At 39.4% G+C, this 27,306-nt stretch overlaps 1 protein-coding gene across 2 annotated transcripts in view; it reads left to right on the forward strand.

Annotated features, from left to right (window-relative positions):
• The window catches only part of SSH2 (slingshot protein phosphatase 2), a 111,986-nt gene that overhangs the window by 26,823 nt on the left and 57,857 nt on the right, over nt 1–27,306 (forward strand). Inside the window, exons 2-3 of one of the 2 annotated variants that reach the window (XM_008566338.1) lie at nt 17,812–17,915; nt 22,975–23,039. In XM_008566338.1, the coding sequence (XP_008564560.1) occupies nt 17,812–17,915; nt 22,975–23,039 (169 nt within the window). Of the gene's footprint in view, nt 1–17,811; nt 17,916–22,974; nt 23,040–27,306 lie in introns of those variants that run through there. The other variant, XM_008566337.1, reaches the window with a different exon arrangement.

Below are 27,306 nucleotides of genomic sequence, written 5' to 3' on the forward strand. Positions count from 1 at the left end.
AGCCTAAAGTTCATCTTTAATATACTTTCTTTTTTAATTCCCCAGCAGCCATGTGTTACACAATTACTGATTTTAGAGCTAGGGAAATTAAGTTCCTGAAAACTGCCTTCTTATAGATACTCTTTAATAACAGGTTACTTAATTTAGCTGATAATCAGATTTAGCATTATGCACTTAAAAATTCTTCACTAATGTCCTACTCTTCTGTAACACAGACCAGTTTGTAAAATTCACTTGCCTTCTTTTGACTAAAGTTGGCTTCAGTTTCTGATTTATCTTTTGCTTGTTACTATGTTCAGAAAACTAAGTTTTCTTTCTTTATTGTTGGTTTAAAATGGTTTCAGAACTTAGCTTCATTATCATTCACTTAACTAGAGCCCATTGGTGGTATATTGTCATATTCACTGAATGGGGGATGAAGAAGAAGGGAAGTCCTTTGTGTAAAAGCATTTTCCTCAGTTGTTCCTCCTGGATGCTGGAAGTTTGGTGCCTGGCAGGAAATAATATAGACATGTGTGATAACAAAGTAACATGAGGAAGAATTGCCTGTAAGCTTCCCTGGTTTGTCCAGGTTGATTGGCTCTCAGCTGGCAGATAGGTTAAGGCAAATTTGATATCCAAATCTAAGGATTAGCAAAGTGTAATTTAGGAGAAAATTGATATGGTGAAAAAACCTATTTTGAGAAAAGTCTGGGCAAAGGCAGATGGTATGAAAGTTAAGAGCCATGTAAATAGACTTCTTTTTTGACCCTCCTGAGAGTCTTAAAGCATTGGGATTTGTTAAAGACAAGGATATAGAAGAGTCAGGAGGTGCAAAGAAAAAACATTTTCTGTGAATGCAAGGAATTTGCACATATCAAAACATTCCTCTCTGTGGTTTTTCTTACAATTTGAATTTCTTCATGGAGTTAATTTTCCATTGCACTTAAAAGTAAACTAGATAGATAGTCCCAAGATACCCATCGTCTCTTTATTCCCATTAGCTCAGATCAGATGGCCCTTCTCTCTTGCCTGGAATACCAGAGCAACATCTATCTCCCTATTTCTGTTTCACCCCTCTTCTGATCCATTCACCATACTATAGTTGGGGGAATCTTTCTGGAAATGCAAATTCTGGCTCTCTCTTATCCTCACGATAAAGTCCAATTTCTTCTTCTTTTTTTGGGGGGGGGCAAGCCATGCCTTGCTTATCTCTCCCCATCTTGACTGCTGCCCTCTCTCCACTGTTCCACCATACAAGAGAGATGCAGTTGTTCATCTCTCCCTCCAGCCAGGCCTTTGCACATGCTGCTCCCTCTCTGCCTGATACATCCTTTCTTTTCCCTCCCAACCTCCTTTCACTTGACTAATGCCTACCCAGGCGCCAGAATAGATTGCATAGATGACCTAGAAGGAGAAAGAGTTCTGCCTTCTCTCTCTTGTGGAGAGGGCAGCAAGTGTGTTTGGCTTTTTGTTTATTTAGCCCTCTGCTTGAATATCACCTTTATCAGAGAGGCCTTTCCTCTCCACCCTACCTAAAACAGAAGTACACCCTATCATTTTTCAGTCTCTTACCTACTGTTTTCTTCACAGCACTTATGACCACCTGACATTTTACTTGTCTCCTTCTACCTCCACCTCCACGAATCTATTGATTCCTCAACTTTTACAAAGGTTCATTGCTATATTCCCAGTGCCTAGAATGGCATCTGCTACATAATAAGCTCTCAATAAATACTTGTTGAATGGAATTTGTGATGTATTCTTGGAAAGTAGTTTCCAAACCTGACTGGGTTTCAGAATCATCTAGAGCACTCAAAAAAATTACTACTGAATTAGGGTCCTAGGAATAGGTTTTGACATCCACATTTCAAAACCACTCTTAGATTATATTAAGTACAGAAAGTACAGATACTTTCCTCTGTTTTATATTTATTACCTTTGTGTTGAAATCTTCATCTAGTTAATTATAGTTTGGTTTCTCTCTTGTAACTTTCTGATCTGATTGGTGGGAAAATGTGGGTCCTGTGTACTATGAGATATTAGATTAGCAGTTTAGATAGCTTTAGCCTAACAAATTTATATCAGTGTACAGATGACCACCTCCATTGTTGTGTTAGCAAAAGAGGCGCTTATATAGGACTTGAGAGATGCTCTTGTGCCTGATTAAGAGGTTTCTAAAGTCTTTAGTAGGCAGCTTGCCCAGAAGGCAGATATAGGGCAGTAACCCATACAACACACTCAACTTCTCAGAAAAGGGAAGTTCAAGACAACACCAGCTAGAATTTTGCAAGAACTTTGCAGGTAAGTTGAAAGTTCTTCTGTGAGTGGAAGAAGTTCCCGCTCGCATCAGGCATAATTGAAGGCCGCAAACAAGAACAAGTAAGGTAGCTTCTCCTATGGTTTTTGCTGATAACGTGGCCTTTCTCACCTGCAAGGTTAATACCAGAGAAGAGGTTTTACAGTGACTTTCATACTTTATCATATTCCAAAGTATGCTTGAGTCTCTAGCATCCCTTTTATCATTTTCAGATCACATTTATTAAGCACTCCGTACGTGGCATTACACTGGGCACTATATAAAGCAGTATGAATGGGCAGTCTCCTGTAATTGCCTTATATGCAAAAGCAAACAATATAGACCTAGGAGTATTCATCTAACTAAACAGAAGTAAAGTTTAACATATACCAAAGCAAGGCAGTAGAGCAGATAAACAATGGAATTATCTTTGCTTTTACATGAGTTTTTCTGTACTTGATAAGTTTTTTATTTGGAATTGGAACAAGAAGGGAAGAGTAGGGCAGCTTGCATCCCACACAGATTTTTATACCCTACATCTTCTCCCACAGGGTTGAGATATCTCTGCACAGAGCAAAGTGGGACTCTGATAAAGAACCTCAATCACTTAAGTGGAGACATATGAGCAGCCTGAGTCGTCCTTGTTTGAGTAAAAGACATTGCTGATGGCAAAGCATTTTGGGCAGAGGGGTGGTTCATAAATGAGGAACTTAATCTAAGAAACTATGTGTTTCTCAGCCCTGTAGATTCTAATTGTTGGTTTCTTCACAGCTTACTTTCTCTCAGGCCCCACCCCTCACTGCAGAGAAGAACTTGTTGACAACAGCTCCACTTTTTCAAGTCTTGCACAAAGGCAGATGTCTCTAAAAATGTAGCTTACGCAAAACATCTGTGTGCTTGACTCTGTTCCCACGGTGTGTTTTCCTGTATTGCTCCTCCCCCCACCCCCTATTTTTGGTCCTTTTTAAAAATTGAAAACACAGTATAACAACATCATTTAAGAAAATTTTGCAAAAAAAAGAAAAAAACCACCCACAATGCCACCATCCTTAACTAATAGCCATTTTCATTCCTGCCATGTTACCGTCCCATTCTTCACATGCATAGCTTTTTGCCTAGTTATCTCCTTTTTCTTAAGCAGAAGTTCAAATACTTTGTCACACAGCCACTTCCTTGTTTTGTTTTGTTTTGTTTTCCTGATTCTGGCATCATCTTTTGGTTTTTGGTCTTGAGTTACTGAAAGGGCATTGCAGCTTATGAGCATTCTGTCAGCAAGTCCTCGTTTTTATTTTCCTTTTTGACTTTTTTTTTTTTTTTTTTTTAAGATGACCGGTAAGGGGATCTTAACCCTTGGCTTGATGTTGTCAGCACCATGCTCACCCAATGAGCTAACCGGCCATCCCTATATGGGATCCGAACCCGGGGCCTTGGTGTTATCAGCACCGCACTCTCCCGAGTGAGCCACGGTCCGGCCCTCCTTTTTGACTTTTGGAACCCAAGTACTCTAGTTTTTAGAGTTTGGCTGAGATCCAACTTTTATTTTTATTTTTGGTTGGGTTTTTTTTGTTTGTTTGTTTGTGGGGTTTTTTGGTTTGTTTTTGGTTTTGGTCAGAACCAACTTTTATTTTGAAAAATAAAACACATAACGTGTGTGTAGGATTTTAAATTTTCTTAACATTTAAAAACTGCTGTTTTAAATTACATTGACTTTCAGGACACATTACTGTGCCACCCCAACATAGCCTCATTTAGATAAAACATATCTATATTTTTTTGTTCTTTGTCATGTTGCAAGCCTCAACTGTCCCAATAATACCTGACTAATCTTGTTGGTAGCAGTGCTTCTCTCGTAACTGCTTGTGTACCTTATGAGAGCTCTCTATATGTCTCACCCTTTGTCCTCTTAATGGTGAACAAGGCCACATCCACGTCTCTCACAATTCTCTCTTTCTTGTTTGACCAAAAGGAAGAACAAAATGGACCATGTCTCTTAATTTTAGAGAAAGGTTAAATATTGAATATGTTCAGCCACCTTCCTTTTAGAAAGCGTGGTCCCCTGTGCTTAGAGGTTTGAAGGGTGGAACTATGGGTGCACAGGGTCCCCTGATGGCTTAGGAAGTCTGCAGGACTTACATACAGCCTTGGTAGCTATTACTTGGTAGTCTATCACTGTGTGAGAATACAAAAGACCCTACTTAGAGCTGTAGCTTTCCTTTTAACCATTGCAGATAAATTTTGCCTTTGGTAGTAAAACTGGTGTTTAAAATCATTTTCTTTTGTTTCTTATGTTTCCCTGGGTCCTGAGTTTCCACTGGAGTAGGTTATAGGACCTAGCTCAACCAGGAACTAGAAGCAGTCTAGGCAGCAGGTGTGAGGTTGTACAATGTCTGTTCCTACACTGGAGCAAATATATAGTTTTAATGTTTTTTCCTCCAACACATTTAAAACACATATGAAAGTTAAATTTAATTGATCTTGGATCATTTTGGGTATTTTCCTCTTTTTCCAAATCCTGACTGAAATGTTTGGAATTATCATTGTACTGTAGAGTACTGCAAAATACTACTATGAGATCTCTTTGTCCCCGGGTCTCTGATTTCTAACAAATAATATCTGGAAAATAGGGAACAAAGTGCTGTGGGTCATTACTTCCCTATAAATTTACTTACAAATGTACATTTACTGAGTTTGACAGATAAATTAACTGTTAAACATTGGATCAGGGATCAAGAAAGCCCAATATATTAAATTTGCAAAGGACCAGTGGAGTGAATTTTTTATTTGTAATGGTAGTGCAATTCTGTAATGATTCTGTAAGGGGGAAGAGTAGGAAGCAAAGGACATCAGATTGGGTAAAAATTGTGAGCTTATTAAGGGCAGCAACTGCTATTGGCTTTCTCTTTTCCTTTTTCTTTGACAGTTCCTTAAATTATCCTTTGGACTTTACCTTTTGCTGTTTTTTTTTATTTTCTTTCTTCTGTTCCTTTCCCTCATGATCCACCTCCTCCATCACCATCATTAATATTACTATTTTACAAAAGTTAACTGCTTTTTCAAGGGTCAGAACCTAAGTATGGGCAACAGTGCTCCTCCTGGATTTCATTATGCATTAGTACATTGCCAGGGGGATCTGTAATATGCATTAAAACAGTTATGAAAATAAGAATTTGCCCAAGGACTTTAAAAAGTCAGGCAATGTGGGCCGGCCCGGTGGCGCACTGGATAAGTGCGCCACTTGGGAAGCGCGGCGGCGCTCCCGCCCAAGGGCTCGGATCCCACATACAGACCGGTTCCCGCTCACTGGCTGAGCGAGGCGCGGGAGCGGCACCGAGGGTTGCGATCCCGTTGCCGGTCCCCGGGCTGGTGCGGGGGCGACACTGAGGGTTGCGATCCGTTGCCGGACACGGAAAAAGACAAAAGACAAAAAAGAAAAAAAAGTCAGGCAATGGGGGCCGGCCCGGTGGCGCACTGGATAAGTGCGCCACTTGGGAAGCGCGGCGGCGCTCCCGCCCAAGGGCTCGGATCCCACATACAGACCGGTTCCCGCTCACTGGCTGAGCGAGGCGCGGGAGCGGCACCGAGGGTTGCGATCCCGTTGCCGGTCCCCGGGCTGGTGCGGGGGCGACACTGAGGGTTGCGATCCGTTGCCGGACACGGAAAAAGACAAAAGACAAAAAAAAAAAAAAAAGTCAGGCAATGAAGTGATAGTAAAGAAAACCAGGCAATAGATGTTTTTAAAATGCAACATACTTTGCCATGCCTTTCTCTATTCCCCTTAGTTTCATATTTGGGAATTAGTATCTTTGAGGGACTTTTAAGGGGGCCTATTGACAAATTATTTCATTTCCTTAACCTAGTAAGGTAGAGAATAATTATAGAAGAAATGGTTTGGTAAGGAAAATTGGTAGACTAGTGTTTTGCAGACTGGATTAAATTTTGTCACCAGTGAATTTTAAGAATTACTTGTAAAGTTGCAATAAAGTAGTGCTGAAGGAACTTAATTTTTAAAAAATTTTAAATACAACTATTAAAATACAAAAATGATTTATTTTCTGATATTCAAGAATTGACTACTAGAACCCTGTCAGTGTCTTGGTGGGTAAGCTACAGTAGAACTGCAATGTCCTCATTATACAAAGCAGACAAAGAACTCAGAATGTTAAAAAAGCCAGGAGTGGGGTTTTAAACTAAAACAACAAAACTTGAAAGTAGGCCCAAATTTTGATCCCTACTCTGTTACTTACTAATTGTGTAATTGGTAAGCTTAAGTAAAATATTCTCAAAACCTTTGTTTTCTCATCTGTGAAGTGAGAAGAGTGACTTTTGTTCATAGAGTTGTGAAATAATGACTGTAATACCAGCTATCATGCCTGACACAAGGTGGGTACTTGATAAATGATAGATACAAAGTCCTCTAAGTTTATTTCACAGTGCTCAGAGCCAACCCCTAACCACTACTACCACCATCACACGGCTCCCAAAGAGAACATTTTGACGGATATGCTGTTGTACCAGATTCCAGATTTTCACAAATAAAAGTTTATAAAATATTATAAAGTTGTTGCCATTATTATCAATAAACAGTAGCTATCCAGTAGGCAGCTGATTTTACAGGTCTGGGACTGTGGTGATAAATCCAATCCAGAGAACCAATTTGAGAGTTGTGGCAACCAGCCTCCAAATGGTCCGCAGTGATTGTTGTCTCCCCGTATTTATATGCTTATGTAGTCCCCTCTTACATTAAATAGGGCTGACCTATATAACTAGTAGGATGTTGCAGAAATTATGATATGTGTCTTCCAAGTTAAGTCATAAAACATTACGCTTCTGCCTTGTTCTCTCTGGGATCACTCATTCTGTGGAAAGCCAGCTGCCTCATAAGGTCACTCGAGCAGCCCAGTGGAAAAATTTACATGGCAGAGAACTGAGGCCTCCTTTCAGCAACCATGTGAGTAAGCCGTCTTGGAAGCAGATCCTCCAACCCCAGTCAGGGCTTCAGATAACTGCAAACTCATAAGAGACTCTAAGCCAGAACTACCCAGCTAAGGTGCTCCTGAATTCCTGACCCTGAGAAACTGCGTGATATAAATGTTCTTTGTTGTTTTAGGATTCTAAGTTTTAGAGTAATTTGCTCTGCATCAACTAATATAGGGTAGTGATGGCCATGAGTGTGGTAAAGGCTTCAAGAAGAGTGTATACAGAGTAAGAAAAGGGTTGATGACAAAATCATAGAAGATATATTTAAGAAATTGGCAAAAGAATAGGAGCCCACAAATGAGAATGTGAAGGAAGTCAGAAATAGAAGGAATAACAAAGTTTCAAGAAGGTGGTCAGTTGTGAACAATATCAAGTGATGAGGCAAGATAAGGACTGACAAAATGTCCATTAGATTTTACAAGCAGAAGAAAATCCCAATTGTAATGCACTGGAAGGTGAATTATAGATGAAAACACTGAGACCCTACACCACCTGCCCTTCCCTACCTTTTTGATATCTTCTACCAAAAACAGTTCCAGCACCACTGACTTCCTTGATGTTTCCCAAACCAGCCAGTCACACTCCTGCCTCAGAGCCTTTGCATTTGCTGCTCTCTCTACCTTTAATGTTCTTTTCTAAAGCAGCCACAATGGCTGCCTCTCCTACTTCCCACAGATTTCTGTTGAAATGTCACCTTATTGGAGAGACTTCCTGACCACATTTTATAGCACACATATATACAGCAGCACTCCTTGTCACACTATCTGTACTCTGTTTTTCTCCACATCACTTACCACCATCTGATATCTAAAGTGGCAGCCACTGCTTAGCTCTGGCCAGTTAGTGCTAGATGGACATATGTGTTCAGACTTTCTGATTTTTTTCAAGAGAAGCTAGAAATTCTGATTTTTAAGTACAATTAGTTGTCAGTGTATTTATGTTCCAAAGCACCATGAAAGGCAAACAATTTGTCTAGGTTAAGGGCAGTGGATAAGGTAGAGCAGGATTGGGCCGGCCCGTGGCTCACTCGGTAGAGTGCGGTGCTGATAACACCAAGGCCCCGGGTTCAGATCCCACGTAGGGATGGCCGGTTCGCTCACTGGCTGAGCGTGGTGCTGACAACACCAAGTCAAGGGTTAGGATCCCCTTACCGGTCATCTTTTTAAAAAAAAAAAAAAAAAGGTAGAGCAGGATTGGGCCGGCCCGTCGCTCACTCGGTAGAGTGCGGTGCTGATAACACCAAGGCCCCGGGTTCAGATCCCACGTAGGGATGGCCGGTTCGCTCACTGGCTGAGCGTGGTGCTGACAACACCAAGTCAAGGGTTAGGATCCCCTTACCGGTCATCTTTTTAAAAAAAAAAAAAAAAAAAAAGGTAGAGCAGGATTGCTGACAAAGAATATAGAACTGGGATGTTCAGAGAGGTACCAGGTGGACTCAGAAGCTTAGTGGTGGGGAGAGTCTCAAAAAGGAGGAAGTGATTTGCTAGTGAACATCAGATGTTAAGTGAGGGGCAGAAATTTGTGTTAAGCTAAAAACAGAATGTCTTTGTCCTTTGGATCTATGACTTGGGAAATCATTGGCAAACTTAGAGTGGGGAGGAATTTCAGAGGAGTGACAGGATGGCAGTGGGTAGAAAAAAATGACTGGCAAGGGAAGAAAATGGGGACAGCAAGTATAGACTTCCTTTTAAAGAATTTCAGTAATAAAGAGAACTTTAAAGGGAACACAAGATCAAGTAAAATTCTGGGATTTTTAGTTTTGCTTTGTTTTAAGGTTGTAAGAGACCAAACTTGAACATGTTTCCAGGTTGAGGAGAAGCAGTCACTAGAGAGAGAAAACTCAGAGATGAGGGAACAGGACACAGGTGACAGGGTTAACTTTTAACCGGAAGAGGAAATGCAAGCTAGGCTTTCCCATCTGCAGGGACACAGGAACCCTATTTCCCTCGTGAAAAAAGATTCCAGGTATGGCTTGTGCTCTAATATTGCCAATTGAACGTTTGGCTGTGTGTGGTAGAGGTGGAGAATGTCTAATTACAAAGGATGGTATGATATTTGGGTTTGTAATTTCAATATATAAGCAATACGATGTCTTAACATTGTAGTAGGAATCAGGGTGAAAGGAGAGATTGAATAAGATGATAAGGGTTGACAAGGATGTCAGAAGGTGACAATGACAAAGAATAGATGACCTGGGCCTCAGAAGAGGCTTTGCCAAGGGTGAAAGGGAAATTGTCTAAAAGCAGGGTTTGACATTTTGGCCAAATGCTTGAAAGCCTCACTTGCATTCCTTCTGCAGGTGTGTTTTAAATACCTGGGAAGGCATTTGTTGAATCATGCAAATAAAATGATTTTTCAAATGCAGGACAGTTTTTCTGAGTTAATCTCTTGTTTATTCCTACCAACTATTTTAAATTTGGTGCCAAGTAATGTGGTCATGTCTCTCAGTAACCAATAGTTACAGCATTTTAAATACTGAGAAAAAACTGTTCAGTAAAAAACTATCATTTACTTTTGGGTCCAGGAAGCTTTTAACTTTTTCTTCTTTGAAAGAAAAGTATTTAAATCTATAGTTTAGTGCCACAGGACTGAGAAGCTTGGTTAATTCAGCCTGTAAGGGAAATGGGCTCCCTTGAGCTCAGGTGATTTCTCCTCTCCTTTGAGAGGGACATTCTTAAAAACAAAACTCCCCACCACTGTCAGTCATAAGGAGAACTGGGAGAATTTGCTTGAGACCAACTCCTTTCATGGGCACCTAGGTTTATTTTCGTTGTTGCTGCTGGTGTTGTTTGGGATGGGGTATTTATTTTTAAAAAGCTGCTGAAGACAAGACTGAGGCTAAGACTTACTAGAGTAGCTGCAAAAGGAGAGAGACTAGAAGGCAGCAGTGGTGTTGTGGGAAGGTATGGTCTCTGAGTCTTAGCTCAAACTTAAGTGTTTTGTGGCCAGACTGCCTGGTGATCCAGGGGTGGTGGCTACCTGTAGGAACATATATGGAGGGGAGAGAGTGCTCTTTTTAAAGATACTCAGAAATTATTTTAGATCTGTGCGGGTCTCACAAAATGTGCCGAATTAGGCCCACCTGCCACAATTTGGAGCCCTGCCCTACACCCTCTCTAAAGGCCCTCCAGCTCTGATCTTTCATTATTTAGTATGCTTTAAATCCCTGAAAGGAGGTCAAGTGGCTCTGTAGCCAGACAGCATCTAGAAGAAATGCTGTTGGTATAAGAGAAAACTGAAGAGGAACCAAGGACTGGGCAGGCATCCACTTCCTTTCCCAAGTAGGCTTTCTTACCTACCTTTGGAGGCCCTGTGGTCTTCCTAACTTTTGTTTTCAACACCTAGTTTTGGTGTTTGTTTTTTTTTAAGCAATGTTTAATATCCAAGGAGCTTACTAAAGGAAAAAGAAGCAGCTTTAAGAGACAGCATGAAAGTATTTGCCACATGGGAATATGTCTAAATCTTTCCCCACTCAGACCTGAACTTTGTCTTCAGGATGCCATGAAAAATAGAACATCACATCAGGCTTTGCAGTGAAATCCTGCCTTTGTTCTCTTTAGATGAACTGACCAGATGTGTTTTTAACTGCTGGTTGCTTTAGACTATTAAGTCAGCTATATGTCCTCTTGTAACATCCAACATAGGATAAAGAGTTAAAGAGCCGTCCTGCGTATCAGATTACACAGGGTCTCTGTCCTGGCTCTACTGCTAACTAGTTGTATGACTTGGGGCAGGTAATTAAATTCTCTGGGTTCAGTTGATGCATTGGTTTCTCTGTTGCAAGCTCAGAAATGAATTTTAACTATCTTAAGCAAAATATTTATAAGGACGATGTCAGAGCTCACCTAATGGATGGGAGGCTAGGGGACCAGGCTTAAAGAACAGGCCAGAGATAGGGGCATTCAAGGAAGGCCAGGTAGCAGGAACAGAATGGTCCATACCTTGCCATTCTCCCCGTGGTAAATGAGATTTGTACTCCACCATCCCTACTCCTTTGGGTCACTTACCTAAGATTCAGAGTCCCAGGGGAAAGTTTCAACTGGCCAGACCTAAGCCACATTCTAGCTTCCTACAAAGCCCCTCCCAGTTCCACAGGTGGAGTCCACCAAGACCAAATTTGGGCAGATTCTCCAAAAGGAGACTAGGGTGGTATTAGAAAAGAGAAATCTATTGCTGGACAGCCAAAAACAAGCATATGTCAAATCAGATGTGCCCATCTGTAAAAATTGGAAGGTTGAACTGTATGACGAATGGTAAAATTATTGACCCTAAATTATGTTTCTATCAAACATTTCTAAGATACACATGGTTGAGGCAAAAATGGAATAACAAGATCTTATCAGTAAATGAACAGAACAAAAGGAATTTTCTGGGTTTGGGGGGGGGGTTTGCCTCCCACTTACGGTCTATAGGGAAAAGACCAGGAAGGTTAGTCCTGATTGGAATTTGACTTTCAGCCTTGAACAAATAGACCCCCTCACCCCCACCCCCTTCATTATAGAAAAGTAGGAAAGGGAAAAAACAAATAGCTGCCTCTGAGTTTACTTGTACTGGGCATTGTGCAACAGAGCTTAAGCATATTAGCTAAAACTAAAATGGTCTGATGGTTTTAGTTAATGAGTAAAAACTAGAGTCCTAAGCTCTTCTCTGCTTTGCCAGTAATTGGTCTAGTAATATGCCCCAGCCTCTGCTTGTCTGCTGATAAGGAGAGAAATAATCCTGCCAGTTGCATTCGTAAGCTTATTTTCTGGGAGTTAATGCCCCGGGGGAAAGGGTTCCAGGTATGGCTGCCATTCTAATATTGTCAATTGACTGACCATGTGTGGTGAAGGTGGGGGTGAAGAATGTCTAATTACAGAGAACGGCATGTAATTTGGGTTTGGATTTTCTCCCATTGTTATCTAAATTCCTTCAGGATTACAGAATCAAACTTTTCTCACTACCTCCAAGGTGTGCTTTTGACTTTTGCAGTCACGTTTCATACATCAAGGCACAATCACTTTTCCCCTCCTCTTTTTTGGATTTAGCCAGATTTTTTTCAGTAGGCAATAGTGTTGACAGTTCTGTAGTCCCTTGGCCTGTGGTCTGATATTTGAAACTTTTTATTATGAAATTCCCTTTCTGTGTGATATGGTCACACTCAGTGGGGACATGAACTTTTCTCCACCTAGTGAGATTGACAAAAGCTGCCCTAGCAACTTGAATCTGAAAATTAACTAAGCAGGGAAAGCTTATCAGGAGAAGGTAGAGTGTTGAGAGGGTATTTGAAAGTTTCCCCTGGACAAATATTCTTCTAGACAAAAATACAGCATTTCAGATTATGTCTATTTTAATTTAACACAAATGCCAGCCAACTCAGCTTGTGTAATAATATTGCATGCAGTCAATATTACACAATAATTTACCTATAAACTTTGGCTTCGGGCAAAAATACCATATAAACTTAAGAGCTAGCCATTACAAACATTATATACATGACAGTCTCCTTCCTTCATTTTAATTTTTGAAATAAAATTATTACATCTACTTTCTGCAACTTGATTTCTCATAGTAAATGACCCATTTCTTCTTGCATGTGTTACATGGAAAACAGTTGAATTTCTATCCAGTTGACATTCAGCAATTTGGCCAGGTGTGTTGTTGCTTTGTTTTGCTGCTTTGACCTTCCTGCTGGTCATGGATGATCACCCCGGCCACATTCCTCCAAGATTATTCCAACCTCAGAACAGTTAAGTATTTTCTTCCCTTAGTTGACCTTTTCCTCTACACTTTGCCTGAGAAGAAACTGCCAGTTAACAAATGTCATGCTTTGGGAGGTGATTTTGATCAGAAGGTATTGGCACAGAGTGCTTCCCCAAATATATTTAAAGAGTGCTCTTTCCTCTGTTTTTAAGACTGAAATGCTACTGTCATTCCCAGTGTTCTTTTCTCTACTGTCCAGTCCAACTGGATTCATCTCTCAGCCAGATATTTTTCATTCTCCTCAGTAAGGGTAGTAGGGGTGATGAGAAGAGTTGAGATCTGGATGGATTTCAGTCCTTTTTTTCTCATTCCTGTACTCTACTTTGTATATTCTATACTATAAGAAAAGCTCTGTGGGAAAGACATTGTATTTCATCTGCCATAAACTATATCATAAAACTAGAGCAACAAAGTAGAGTGATTCAGAGCATGAGCTTTCAGTCAGATCTTGATTTGAAGCCTTGCTCTGAGGCTTACTTATCTTATTTCTTCCTTAATACACGGGTTCTTAAGTCTTTTGGGGTTTGTATTTAATTTATACGTCTATAATCACATGCAGGTGGCTCCACAGAGTTTACTGGAGAAGTCCTTTCTGGGCCAGAGTCCAAAGAACTAGTCAATTCAGAAAATGTGAACAAGTTTTCACCTGCCTTTCTAAAGAACAGATTTTTAATTAGAGATCAATTCTATGTCAGTTGAATTCTCAGGCAGCTGTTTCAGAAGACTGATATTACGTAAATAAATCTCTTACTAATCTGGTAGGGTATATTAAGCTTTTAAAGTACAACATGTGATTAAAATTTACATATAATTTTCATTTTCTTCATATGCAAAAAAACATTTAATTTTCAAGTTGAATTTGATCCACCTGAACTCTGGTGGTTTTGTTTTTGCTTCCATGCCACCATGCTGCCATACCATCTTTTTTTTTTTTTTCCTTTTTGTCTTTTTTACTGACCGGTAATGGGATCGCAACCCTCGGTGTTGCGCCTGCACCGTGCTCAGCCAGTGAGCGGGAACCGGTCTCCACATGGGATCCGAACCCTCGGCAGGAGCGCCGCTGCGCTCCCAAGCAGCGCCCTCTCCAGTGCGCCACCGGGCCGCCCTTGCCATACCATCTTTTTTTTTTTTTTCTTTTTTGTTTTTTTTACTGACCGGTAATGGGATCGCACCCCTCGGTGTTGCGCCTGCACCGTGCTCAGCCAGTGAGCGGGAACCGGTCTCCACATGGGATCCGAACCCTCGGCAGGAGCGCCGCTGCGCTCCCAAGCAGCGCACTCTCCAGTGCGCCACCGGGCCGCCCTTGCCATACCATCTTTGATAGCATTTATAGAGCTTTTAATTTTTTTCAGTGATGATAAGGGATTTTTGTAATCAGCCACACACTCATTCCTAGTCCCCTTGTGAACAACAGTATGTTACTGTTAACTCAGTATGTCATTGATAACTGAAGGGTTGTAATCTGGGGCCACAGAAAAAAAGAGGATTAATTGTACCATCTAGAGTGTGTCTGCTGTTACTTTCTGGCAGCTTATATCACACCTAATAGCAGTCTCCTGGCCCCACTGAGTCTGCTGTGCATTTTGTTCTATCAGAAAAGTTCTTTGAGATTCGTCTGAATGATTCACATAGAAAGCCCTCTTTTCCCTTATATCATGCGTAAGTTTGACTCTGGGTCTTTCTCTTATAATCAAGTAGTTTTGAAGTCCTGGAAGCTTTGAATTAACCACAGGCCTTTGTCTACCTCCCCAACCCTCACCCTGTGAAAGCACTACATGTATTTTAAAGAACACATTTAGATATGTTTTAAAGCAAAAATGCACTTAGATATGCTTTGAAGCATAAGCAACAAATGTATCTAAGAATAATCTTACAGAACTTCAAAAACCAGGAAGTTAGTTTCTTAAGTTAGTGTTTGTCAGAGAGGAACTACCTCTATATCACAAAAGGAATGTCTGAAGTATGCTCAGTTGTTTTAAGCCCTCAACAAATACACTTCTTTTGTAGATGTAGAGAACTGCTCTGTTTACTAGAAACCAAAGTGCCCAAAGCTGTTACTTTGCCTGATGAATAGGTAGAATATTTAGGCTTTATTTTAAAAATATTTTCATTTAGTAAAGCAGATGGTTGCTGTGTTGGCAGAAGTGTGAATTTCACTTCCTGTCTGTTGTGTACCCTACTCATCCTGTCACTCAGACATTTTGTTTTAGTTTGTTCCGGTAATGTGAGTGAAACAGTAACCCACAGCAGGGTGGCATGAGCACACCATGGGTGTAACAAGAGACAAGTGTTGTGCAACAGACCACAAGAGAGCAATGCTTTATATAAAGATGAAAACAAAACAAAATCGAGGCAGCCCCTCCCTGCCAGCATGCAAAGTTTTAAAGTGGCATCTGTGGATTTTTATGTTTTGTTTTTAAGAAGACATGTTCCAATCTATATGGCAAGTTACCTCAAAGGTTTTGTCAGCTTCGTGCCACTTTATTAAAGGATAAAACTGAGTCAACGACTGACAACACTATAGAGGTGATTTAATTTTTTTTTGCCAATTTATCATCAAACATTTTTATTACAGTCCATTAATCTGCCGCATATAATGAGTTCTTTAACTATAATTTTTTACATGTGAGGCTTGTCCTAAATTACAGTTCCTGCTGCAGTGATGGGACGCACATAACAGTGTAGCAAAAACCCAAGGATGAATTCATTCATTCACCGCGTATCTTTTGAGCACCTAATATGTGCCTGGCACTATTTCCAGTGCTGAGGATACAGTGATAAGCAAAATGATGTCCCTGCCCTTGTGGAGCTTGCATTCTATTATAGGGAGATAGCTGTAATCTAGTATACAAGGAAGAAGTATAATTTTAATTTATCATAAATATCCTGAAGGAAACAAAACTGAACAGGATAGATTAGAGTACGATTGGGATTGGGGGAGGGGCAGCGATACTGGAGCTGAGACTTAAATAGTGACAGACCAGGAGAAAAATGTTCCAAGTAGAGAACAAAAAGCACAAAGACCCGGGGGGGGAGGGGGGGCTGAAATACTGAAGAAACAGGAAGGACAGTTTGACTAGATCATAGTAAGCAAAAGGGGAGATGGTATAAGATCAGAGAAGTAGCTTGCTACAAGATGTTACAGGGCCTTGAAGACCAAGCCAAAGACTGGCTTTTCATTTATACAGACAAAGGGAAACCTTTGTAGGGTTTTAAACAGGGAAGTGACATTATATGATCTATATATATTTTAAATCACTCTGGTTGCTCTTTGGAGAGTGGATAATAGGGGAGCAGAAGTGGTTGTGGACAGACCTGTTAAGTGGCTTTTTTGCTGACTTAATGTCTGAGATTTGTTTCACTTTAGGGGCAAGGTGAAGGGGGTAAGGATATAGAAGCAGCAAAACTGACCATGAATTAAAGATGGAATGTGATGAGAACATGGGGGTTCATTATATTATTCCCTCTACTTTTGTATATGTTTGAAATTTTCTGTAATGAAAGACTTTTTTAAACAGTGGTCCAATTGAGAAATGATGGTGCCAGGCACCAGTTTGATAGTGGTAATGAGGATAAGTGGGCAGATTCAAAATATATGTGAAAGTAAACCTCATAGGGCTTGCTGATGGATTAGATGTGTATTGTAGGAGGGAAAGAGAGAAACCAAGAGCAACTATTTTGTATTTTTACCAGACAACTAGGTGGATGAGACCAGGGATCAGTTTGTGGGGAACTCAAGAGTTTAGTTTTGACCATGTAAATTTAAGATACCGGTTAGATTTCCAAGTGGAAATATTGAGTAGGCATTGTCATTTACGATACGTTAACTAACCCTGAATAGCAGTACCATACTCACAAGCAAACTTGGAACTTTCCATTATGTGTTTCTAAACTTTGCCATTAGTGACTTAAAAGTTCTGTTCTTTTCAGATTCTGTGGGTGACATTGAAAGGCTTATTAGTCTGTTGATATGAAATAATTCAGATATATTTTCTGTTTTCTCTGTATATCTACTAGTAATTGTATTTTGAATAGCCTCTATCCTGAGCAGTAATTCTCCACCTATATTAAGTTACCACCCACATGAATGAATTAATGTTAACATAGAGGACAAACTCCAATGGGTTAAACACGCTTCCTGTGCACTGCTCCTTTTCGATGTGTGTGGGGATGCAAGTTGGTGAGAGTAAAATTTTGAACTAGCACTTTAGTGTGGTGTGTGTATATTTTAAACATAAGTGTTTTTTGCAAACTTTAGATCTGTTATTAGTAACTTAGTATTGTAACATATTTTACATCTTATCATATCAGGACACTTTTGCAATACCATTATTGATAACCATAGATCAACTACCAATAACTAATATTTATTAAGGTCTTGTTACTTAAGCACGACTTTAAGAAGCTGTATTTTCATTGACTCTTCACACAATCTCGTTTTATTGTCCCTGTTTTACAGATAAGGAAATTTAGGCCCAAAAAGGTTCACTCAGGAAGCAGCAGAGCCAGAATTCAGATGCAGGCAGTGTGGTTTCAGAGCCTTTACCTTTTTTTTGTTTCCAGAGCCTTCACTCTTAACTGCTACTATGTAATGTGTATAGAATATTGTAATTTTGTTCCAGAAAAATTGTCTAGAGTAATCAGGACTGTATGAATAACCAGAGTCTCTTGATTTTGTTTTTATTTCATCCCATGAAGTTTGGACTTTGTAATAGGGAAGAGGGAATAATCCTAAAGTGGGTCTCCATCCTACTCTTTGATTTCCTTCTTTAACTGATTTATTAATTTATTTTCTTTTTACTTATTTCTTGTAGCATCAGTGAGAGCTTTTTGACTGTCAAAGGTGCTGCCCTTTTTCTACCACGGGGAAATGGTTCGTCCACACCAAGAATCAGCCACAGACGCAACAAGCATGCAGGTAAAGCTGCATATACACTATATCTTACTTGATTACCTTGCCTTTTGTTTCATTCTAAAAGGCTGATGACCTCATCGCATTTCTCTAACATTTTTTTTAATAGTGAAAGAAAGCATTGTGCTGTGCTGTAATCACTTTTCTTTCACTCTCACAGGCCATTTTTCTAGCACTTAGCAGAATGCCTTACACACATAGTAGATGTTCAATAAATTTTTTGTTGGAATAATAATGAGAAGGTACAAAAATATTCTAGTGAAGTCATATGTGACTTCTCAATTAAGGTTTTTTTTTTTTTGTTTTTTTTTTTGTCTTTTGACTTTTTCCGTGTCCGGCAACGGATCGCAACCCTCAGTGTTGCCCCCGTACCAGACCGGGGACCGGCAACGGGATTGCAACCCTCGGCGTTGCTCCCGTGCCTCGCTCAGCCAGTGAGCGGGAGCCGGTCTGTATGTGGGATCCGAACGCTCGGGCGGGAGCGCCGCCGCGCTTCCCAAGCGGCGCACTATCCAGTGCGCCACCGGGCCGGCCCTCAATTAAGGTTTTTTTTTTTTGTTTTTTGACTTTTTCCGGGTCCGGCAACGGATCGCAACCCTCAGTGTTGCCCCCGTACCAGACCGGGGACCGGCAACGGGATTGCAACCCTCGGCGTTGCTCCCGTGCCTCGCTCAGCCAGTGAGCGGGAGCCGGTCTGTATGTGGGATCCGAACGCTCGGGCGGGAGCGCCGCCGCGCTTCCCAAGCGGCGCACTATCCAGTGCGCCACCGGGCCGGCCCTCAATTAAGGTTTTGATAGCTGAAAGATGTTCAGCTATTCTTTCATATCTTATGCAAAATCATTTCAACTAACCAAAGATTAAATTTCTTATTTCTCTCTGATCTCTAGTGGTGGTAGGAGGAGAATAATATAGGATATTACTGAGGTAAATAAAGAAAACTCACTGTCATTGCCATGATAACAGCATTATCATATCACATGTTAAAATACCAGTTCTTAAATGCCAGAGTCTGCTTCTTGAATGTGTACACATTAAAAAGATTGGAAATTTGACCCAGAGGTCTTTTATAAGCAAGAAGTCATTGAATAACTGTTCACCTAGGAATGAGTGTAAGACTTTGGTTTTGAAATTTCCAGTAACAGTAGTATGTATTTGCATTATATTTTCTTATATTGGATTCCTCTAAAGTCAGGTATACCTGTGGTCATGAGGTTGTATGTCCTAGGGAGAGAGGTCTCCAGGTATAGGATATCCGCAGTTTGGAAGACAATCAGCCTCATACTTCTCTTCTACCAGCAAGCTTTATTTATGGCATTTTGGGGAAAAAAATAAGAGCCAACATGCAGACAATAATTCTGATCAGTACTATACAAAAAGGTGGTTGCTTATCATAAATGTGCAACTTTGATGAATCGTGACCTCTAAGAGTAGAAGAAATTGCAATTACTAGGAAGAGAACAAAGAAAACTGCAAACCTTGAGTGTATAGGTCAAAGGTGAAAGCCATAAATACTGGATTCCATTGAGCCAGTATTGACTTTAGCTCTAGTCAGGATAATCTCAGCTATTTTAGTGGCTGCTCTTCTTCTTGTTGGGGCCTTCATCCAGTTGCAAATGTATCAGCCCAGAATTATAATCCATTTTGTTGAACCTTATTCCCACCAAAACTCTCCAGCAGTGGAAAGTTTTTTAAAGAGTAAAGGGGAAAAAAAAATGGCTTCTTTTGGAAATTAGCTTGAGTTACACTTTCTAAAACTTATCCCCTCAATGCCCACCCCTAGAGGTAGGGGGGAAGAAGGAGGAACACGTTCCAAAAATACTTGAATGCACAGAGGAAGTAGGCCCAGCCAAGCTTTGTATTTCTGTTTAGTGTGGATATTTATCACTTACAGAAAAAGGAAGATAAATTATTGGTTAAATCCAGCTTGTCTAAGATGTTAGGCAAATTGCTCTGTATTGGTGTGTAATAATAAGTGGGATCAGTAGCTTTTAAAGCTCCTGGCCCTGGCTGGCCTTTTTCTTTGGTCAAACTTCCACGGTTAACTGCCTCCCAGGTTTCTACTTGACCTTGTTCACTTAGCCTTCCCCATACTGAAAAAAAGCAGATTTAACACAAGCTGAATGGGCTTGATTTGTTATCTGGACCAGAATAGATGAAGCAGTGTCACTATAAACACAGCTCAGAAAATCCAGACCATCATATAAACTGAAGCTGCCTTGGCTAAGCTCACAGTAAGTGAAAGATGATGGCAGAATTGAGAACAGATCAAGGGCTTACTGTGTCTAATTGTCCTTTCTTATGCATGTTTCTTGAACTGGTTAGAATTTTTTTTTGTAGGTTTCATTTAAAATATCCGAATACTATTTTGCAATCAGAAAGTGATATGAGTGAATGTCTGCCAATAATTTAAAGGGAATCAATGAAGAATCTTTAAAATCAAACTGAAATCTGAAATTTAACTACTAGCAATGAAATTATGGGAAAATGCAGGGGAGAGATCTTAGTGTTATAGCGGTATATTGCCTTTATTAGTATCTGCAAAGAACAGTTCCCCATTGGGATATAATCCCCAGTTTACTGTTGCAATACTTTTTATAGCTATCAGATCTGAGCTTCCACATACCCAACATTCATTAGAAGCCTTACTGTTGGAGTAGGAATCCTGACTTCTGTCTGAACTTCAAATAAGTCAGCTGGATCTTTGGGCCAGTAGTGCTTGGAGTAGAGACTTTGGGCTACTATTTAGGGTTCTCTTCAGATTGTTTCTAATGATTGCACAGAGGAAACTTAGTTTTTAAAAAGTCTCAGCTCCTTAACTCAATTGTGACTTGTAAATCTAGTAACTTTTTATTGCTTATACCTAACACTTTGTGTCCCCACACTTGTTCTTTTATTTTTTTAACTGCTTTATTGAGATATAATTCACATACCATATAATTCAACCAATTTACCCATTTAAAGTAGACATTCATTGGTTTTAAGAGTTGTACAGGGCCGACCCGGCGGCGCACTCGGTAGAGTGCGGCGCTTGGGAGCGCGGTGGCGCTCCTGCTGAGGGTTCGGATCCAATATAGAGACCGGTCCGCTCACTGGTTGAGCGCGGTGCGGGCGCGACACCGAGGGTTGCGATCCCGTTACCGGTCACAAAAAAAGACAAAAAGGAAAAAAAAAAAGAGTTGTACAATTATCATCACAATCTAATTTTAGAACATTTTTCGGGGCCAGCCCAGTGGCGCACTGGAGAGTGCGCCGCCTGGGAGCGCGGTGGCACTCCCGCCGAGGGTTCAGATCCCATGTGGAGACCGGTTCCCGCTCACTGGCTGAGCGTGGTGCGGGCGCAACACCGAGGGTTGCAATCCCATTACCGGTCAGTAAAAAAGACAAAAAGGAAAAAAAAAAAGAAGAACATTTTTCATCACCCCAAGAAGAAATCTGATACCCATTAGCAGTCATTCCCTTTTTCCCCTCATCCTCTCCCCCAGCCCTAAGCAACCACCAATCTACTTTCTGTCTCTATAGATTTGCCTATTCTCGACATCCCATATAAAAGGAATGATATAAATAGATTTTTGAGACAGATTTCTTTCACTTGGCATAATGTTTTCAAGGGTCATCCATGTTTTATGTGTATCAGTACTTCATTCCTTTTTATGAGCAAATAATATTCCATTTTATGGATATACCACATTTTATTTATCCACGCATCAGGTGATGAACATTTGAGTTGTTCCCACTTTTTGGCTGTTATGAATAATGTTGTATGAACATTTGTGTGTAAGTTTTTGTAGGGACATATATTTTCATTTGTCTTAGTTTTATGCCTAAAAACTTAGCTTATGTCTCGGGTTTGAAGTGTAGTAGAAAAATTCTGGCCAAACATAATGACACTATCCTTTTTAATTGTGAAAGCTGTAAAATTCTGCAATAATGGAATTGGTCATAAGCCAGCTGTGAAATGGGGGTGGGGGACAAGAAAACTATTTTGTAAGCAAAGGAAAAGGGGGGGAAAAGGAAAGGCTCTCAAACTTGTTGGCCTTTTAGACAAACACACCTGTTTGCCAATATACTTTTTTTCTTCTGCCTCTCTTCACTTCTTGTACCTACCAGTATTTCATCTCATAATTAACAGCAGTGAAGTTAACTGGAGGAAAATTATGTACATTGATTCCAAGACCAGTGTGAGAACAGGTTACACTGGTGTCCATGTGGCCATGTCAGTCACCTTAGACTCTTTAAAAGGGTTGGACCTGGGTAGGCAAGAATGAAGTTTTTTTGTTCTCAGGTTGTCATAATTTATGACAGTATGTCATCTAATTATCTCCTACTAGCCAAAGCCTCAGATTTCCTTGTACAGAATAGGGAATATGAGGAAATCTATAATAGTTTAATACAAAGAAATTTCAACTTAGTTTTGTAAAATGTATAAGAACAAGTGAGGATTCAAGTAATGGTTGGCCATTCAGGAGAATATATATCCCTTATATGATACATACAATATATACTGTTATTTTAATATCAGCCTCTAATGTGGAAATTATTGTAAACTATTGACATTATTCTAGAGGGAATATAAAAATCTTCGTAGGTTAAGTGCAACTGAAGGTTACAATTACAGAAATAGGAATGACAAAATGGTTAGCATTTTAAAAGTTATAGATAATTCTTTTAACACTACACCACACCCTCCCATTTTCAAAATGCCCTCATCGCTACCTTCGGTAGGCCTGAAAGCACAGACAGTGCTTCCTCTGCTCAACAGATCTCACCATCATCAACATCCACCAAAGTACAAAACTGAGATTAGTCTCAACTGCATCTTCAGTACACCAGATACAACTTTTAATGTAGTATAGACTAAAGGTGAGTATATAAAGATGCAGCCTACCATTCTTCCTAGTTGGAAGGAAGGCAAGAATCATATTACTGAATTTCTATGTCTAATTAGAGTTTTTTAGTAAATCAGAACTTTTTTTTTTTTACACAAAAGTTACTAGGGTGGAAGGAATCCTCTCTGTTGATATTAGAATGGAGAATGATTTTCCTTTGCTTTGTACATTTCACCAGGCGATCTTCAACAGCATCTCCAAGCAATGTTCATATTACTCCGCCCAGAAGACAACATCAGGCTGGTAAGTTAGTGGTATTATCATAACTCTCTTCCTCAAAAGACTAAAATAGCCAACATTAAACAGTCATTTTTACATCCCAACACAGTGCTAGGAACTATGTGGAATAGGAAAGGAGAATGGCATGTCCTTATCATCCAAGATCTTAGAATTTTATGGAGTGTATGTGGAGTAATGGAAAATATTTGATGGTTCAATACTGTGGGTAAGCACCAGTTTGTAAGTTAATGACCATAATAACAATTTAAGTTATTGTGAAACAGAGAGCTGTGAAAAGGAGAGAAAACTTGGGGATTTGACCTAGTTGAGGAAGCTTTCATAGTGGAGCTTGAGCTGGATCTTGAAAGACGATGAGATTTGGATTGGCAGAAAGAAATTGTTCTAGATGAGGACATAATTTAAGGAAAAACACATATAGGGAGGGACTAGGATGGAGTGAAATGGCCAAGGATCGATGCTAATCTTAGTCAGAAGACCTGGGTTTATGTCCATGCTAATCATGTGGTGTTGGACAGGTGATTTTAGCCTGTCTATGCCTTTTTCTTCATCTCCTGACTACCTTCCACAGTTGAGAGGATCAAATGGACACGAAAACACATTAAAGAGTGTAAAATACTGCCTAAGTATGGGAATTATTGTTACTATAAGGAAGATAGAGACCAGAAAACAGGCAGGCAAATATGAATTTAATGCTCTAAACTTCAGGTCTCAAACTGGCAGCACATATGCCAGAAATACGTTGTTTGGACCACAGTGTGTGTGTGTTTGTTTTTAATATAAGCCAGAACTATAAATTTGGGTTATTTCATGTAAAAATTCAGACCTGGGTCTTGTCTTCAAAACTCAAACATTTCTGGCAGCACTGGAACTTAATTTTCACATGGCAAAACTTGGCTGTACTGGGGTGGAAAGAGGTGCGATATGGGTTCTTAATTTATTATTCCCACATATCCTGTTTTCTCCTGTAAGCTAAAGTCAGGTATCACCATTTGCTATCACTCCTGCACTGTTCGTTTTCTTAGAGTACTACCTCTAATAAAAGTAGGAAAACAAAAATGGGATGAGCATGCTTCTTTGTGCAAATTGAAAAGAATTTCTACCTATTTACTATTCACGTGGCTTTCACTCTTTTACATTTCCTATGTGACTTTCTACATTTCTAACTAGAAGTAGTACCTTCTCCCTCTTTGGTAAGCAGTTGTGAAATATTACAGGTTTTTGAGCCCAGGAATGACATGGGACAGCTTCAGTACTTAAGGAAGATTCCTTAGAGCTAATACAGAATAGAGAAGGAGGAGGAGGCCATTTTAAATCAGGGAGGCCTACTGGGTAGTTACTGTAATAATCCAGGTGTGTGGTAATGAGTCCTTCTAGGTTAGAATAGTTATTTGGAAATTGAGTGAGAGCCACAGACACATTAAGTTCAAATAGTTTATCTCTATTTTCTGTCCAGGAAAAGGGATTATGAGTAGGATACAAGTTTGACTGTGGAAACTTTATGATCAGGCCTCTGAACTCTGTGGTAATCACTGATTCTTCATTCATTTAATCATTCTGTGTTTAAATTTTGTCATTCTCTTGAATGCTGCTTCTGTTGCCTTTACATGGCCTCTAATTTTTGTTGAGAAACTTACTTTGAAATTGAAAGGAGTCCTTTTATGATTATTTTATGTCCTAATCCAAAAGTAACATTAAACATTTATGTAACTCTTGTTTGTATTTCTTGATTTACTTCTTTCTTAAACAGTTCTTTAGAAGTGAACAAAGATTGGGGGATGCAGTTCTTATAGCCTTAATATTCTAAAGCAATGATTCTCAAACTTTGGAGTACATCCAAATCACCTGAAGAGCTTTGTTAAACCATCAATTGCTGGGCTCCATCCATGGAGTGTGATTGGTGGGAGGGAAGCAGTGATAATTTGTATGTTTAATGTTTCCAGGTGATGCTGATGCTGCTGGTCCAAGAATTACACTTGGAGTACAAATCCTAAAACCCATAACAACAGTCACTTGCACATACCAGATGCCCAATAGACATTTGCTGACAGCTTCCAAAAATCGAGTGGCTTGATAAAGCTAACATTCAGGTCTATCATCTCTCATTTTATCTTTTTCACACTGATAATCTTCTGGAGTTTGGTTTGAACCTCTAAATATTAAAATAACTTTAACCACATGAGACTTGGGAGAGCGTGAAGGAAGCAGTTACAAAGGCAAAGTTGGCAATTAAATCTTTTCTTTTCCTACTAAAATAGGCAGCTTCAGCTGCTTTACATTTATAAAATATAAATTCAGAAAATGTAACTGATGCCTCTGAATTAATTCAGAGTTCAGATGACAAGCTATTTTACAGTTGTTTTGAATTGTTACAAACACATAGTCATTATGTTTTAGATTATTGAGTGAGTCATCTTCAAGAAAATGAGTGAATGCATTGTATGACTTTGGGCAAATTAGCACTTTCTAACTGAAAGAAGGATTTGTAGACTCAAAGCAAAGGCTTTTGTTTTGAGTTATATTTGGAATGCTAAAACTCTTATCTTGGGACTTGTGCATAAGGTTAAAAGTTTGATAGTCAACTGAAAGTCCTGCCTTTATTTTTTTAATGATCCCAACAGCAAACCCAACCAAACCCCACATTTTGCTTTAGCATTGAAAACAGGACGAAAGCAATCTTTTCCTCCAGGGAGGCTCTGTATTCCAAATACAGGTATTAAGCATTTTAGGAAAACTATAGCTGGTAAAATAAAGGAAGTGGTTTTATAGTACTCCTGCACATTATCAAAGACCCATTTAATAAAAAAATAGACTGGGAATTTAATAATTTTCAGGACATTTGAGTAATTTCAGTTAATGTTCCTAATGAGAGCTGAGGTGCTGATAAGGTACAAAGAGGTCTTTTTGAGTACTTTGCCAGAAAATTTAAGAAAATGTGAAGTGTATTCATTTTTATAATATGTTGCTTTTTTCCCAAAATGAAAACGGGCTTAATTTTTCTAAGTATCAGTATATTATGTGGGGTTTTTTCCTAAATCAGACAATACAAAAAGGTATAAAGATGAAAATAAAAATCATTCTGTATCCTACACTCTGAGAAAACCTTTCTTAATAATTTGGATAAGTGTCCTTCCAGTGTGTGTGTGTGTGTGTGTGTGTGTGTGTGTGTGTGTGTGTGTACACGTGTACACATAGAGATAGAGAGAGAAAGTATGTGTGAGAGAGAGCATTGTTTTTTTTTTTTTACAAAAATTACATAAAAACATAAATACTGTTTTGTAACCTGCTTTCTTCACAGTTTATCATGGCTATCTTTCCATGTCAGTAGATAAACCATGGCTTTTAATGGCTGTATAGGATATAATTGTTTTTTTTTTTAATTTAAAAGATAGAAATGTCTATCATAGAGATAAATTAAAATAAAAAAAAATCCAGAGACTCCCTCAAGACCTAATCTATTTCTTTTGAAGACAGTATTCTTTATTAGTGTCACATCTGAAGTCTACTTTAATTTTAGCTATTTACTTTGTTCTTTTGGCTAGAATTTAATATTTACATATTTTTGAAACCTTTCCCTCTGATGGATCGGGTGAGCTGCCTGTCTAGACATTGGGTCTTTATAATGTGGCTTCACTGAGCATAAACATTGCATGCAGGGGCATGATGTAAGATTCTTGGTGAAAATAAATTAAAGGCAAAGGTGCAGTGTAAACTTAAAGGAAGAGTATTTCCTGATGTTAGGTGATGCTGGCGAGGGAGGCTCTTGTATCAAGTATTGTTTGTGAACTGCTTATGATTAGGTTAAGCATTTAAATTAGATATGGAGGGACATTTTAACATTATTCTTTATAGATGAGCTTTGAAAACAGTTTAGGTTCTTATCTTCAGGAACAAAGCAGAGTCAGGAGATGACTTCTCGGACCTACTCAGTTCCAAAATGGCTGGATCCAATTCACCTGAAACTGGTAATAGGATTCCAAATGTAGGTAATAAATGAACTGTCTTAGAATAATTTTCTCAGTTGCTATTCCTGCCACATTTTAAAATCCAGAATATTGTTTTGTTTGGACAATTAGAATGGATTTCAGTAGTGTCCTTTTCAATGAGAACTTTAGTTTGTTAATCAAATGCATCTCAATTATTGTCTTATTCCAGTAGTTTATTCCACGTAAGTTCTGGAGACAGGAAACATTGGAAATACTGTTGTTTTCAATATCAGCGTATTATGTACACACTGCAATTTTAAATTATATTTCTCTGATTGGCTTGATAA

This window comes from Galeopterus variegatus, unplaced genomic scaffold (genome assembly GCF_000696425.1).
Source record: "Galeopterus variegatus unplaced genomic scaffold, G_variegatus-3.0.2 Scaffold236, whole genome shotgun sequence".
Lineage (NCBI taxonomy): Eukaryota > Metazoa > Chordata > Mammalia > Dermoptera > Cynocephalidae > Galeopterus > Galeopterus variegatus.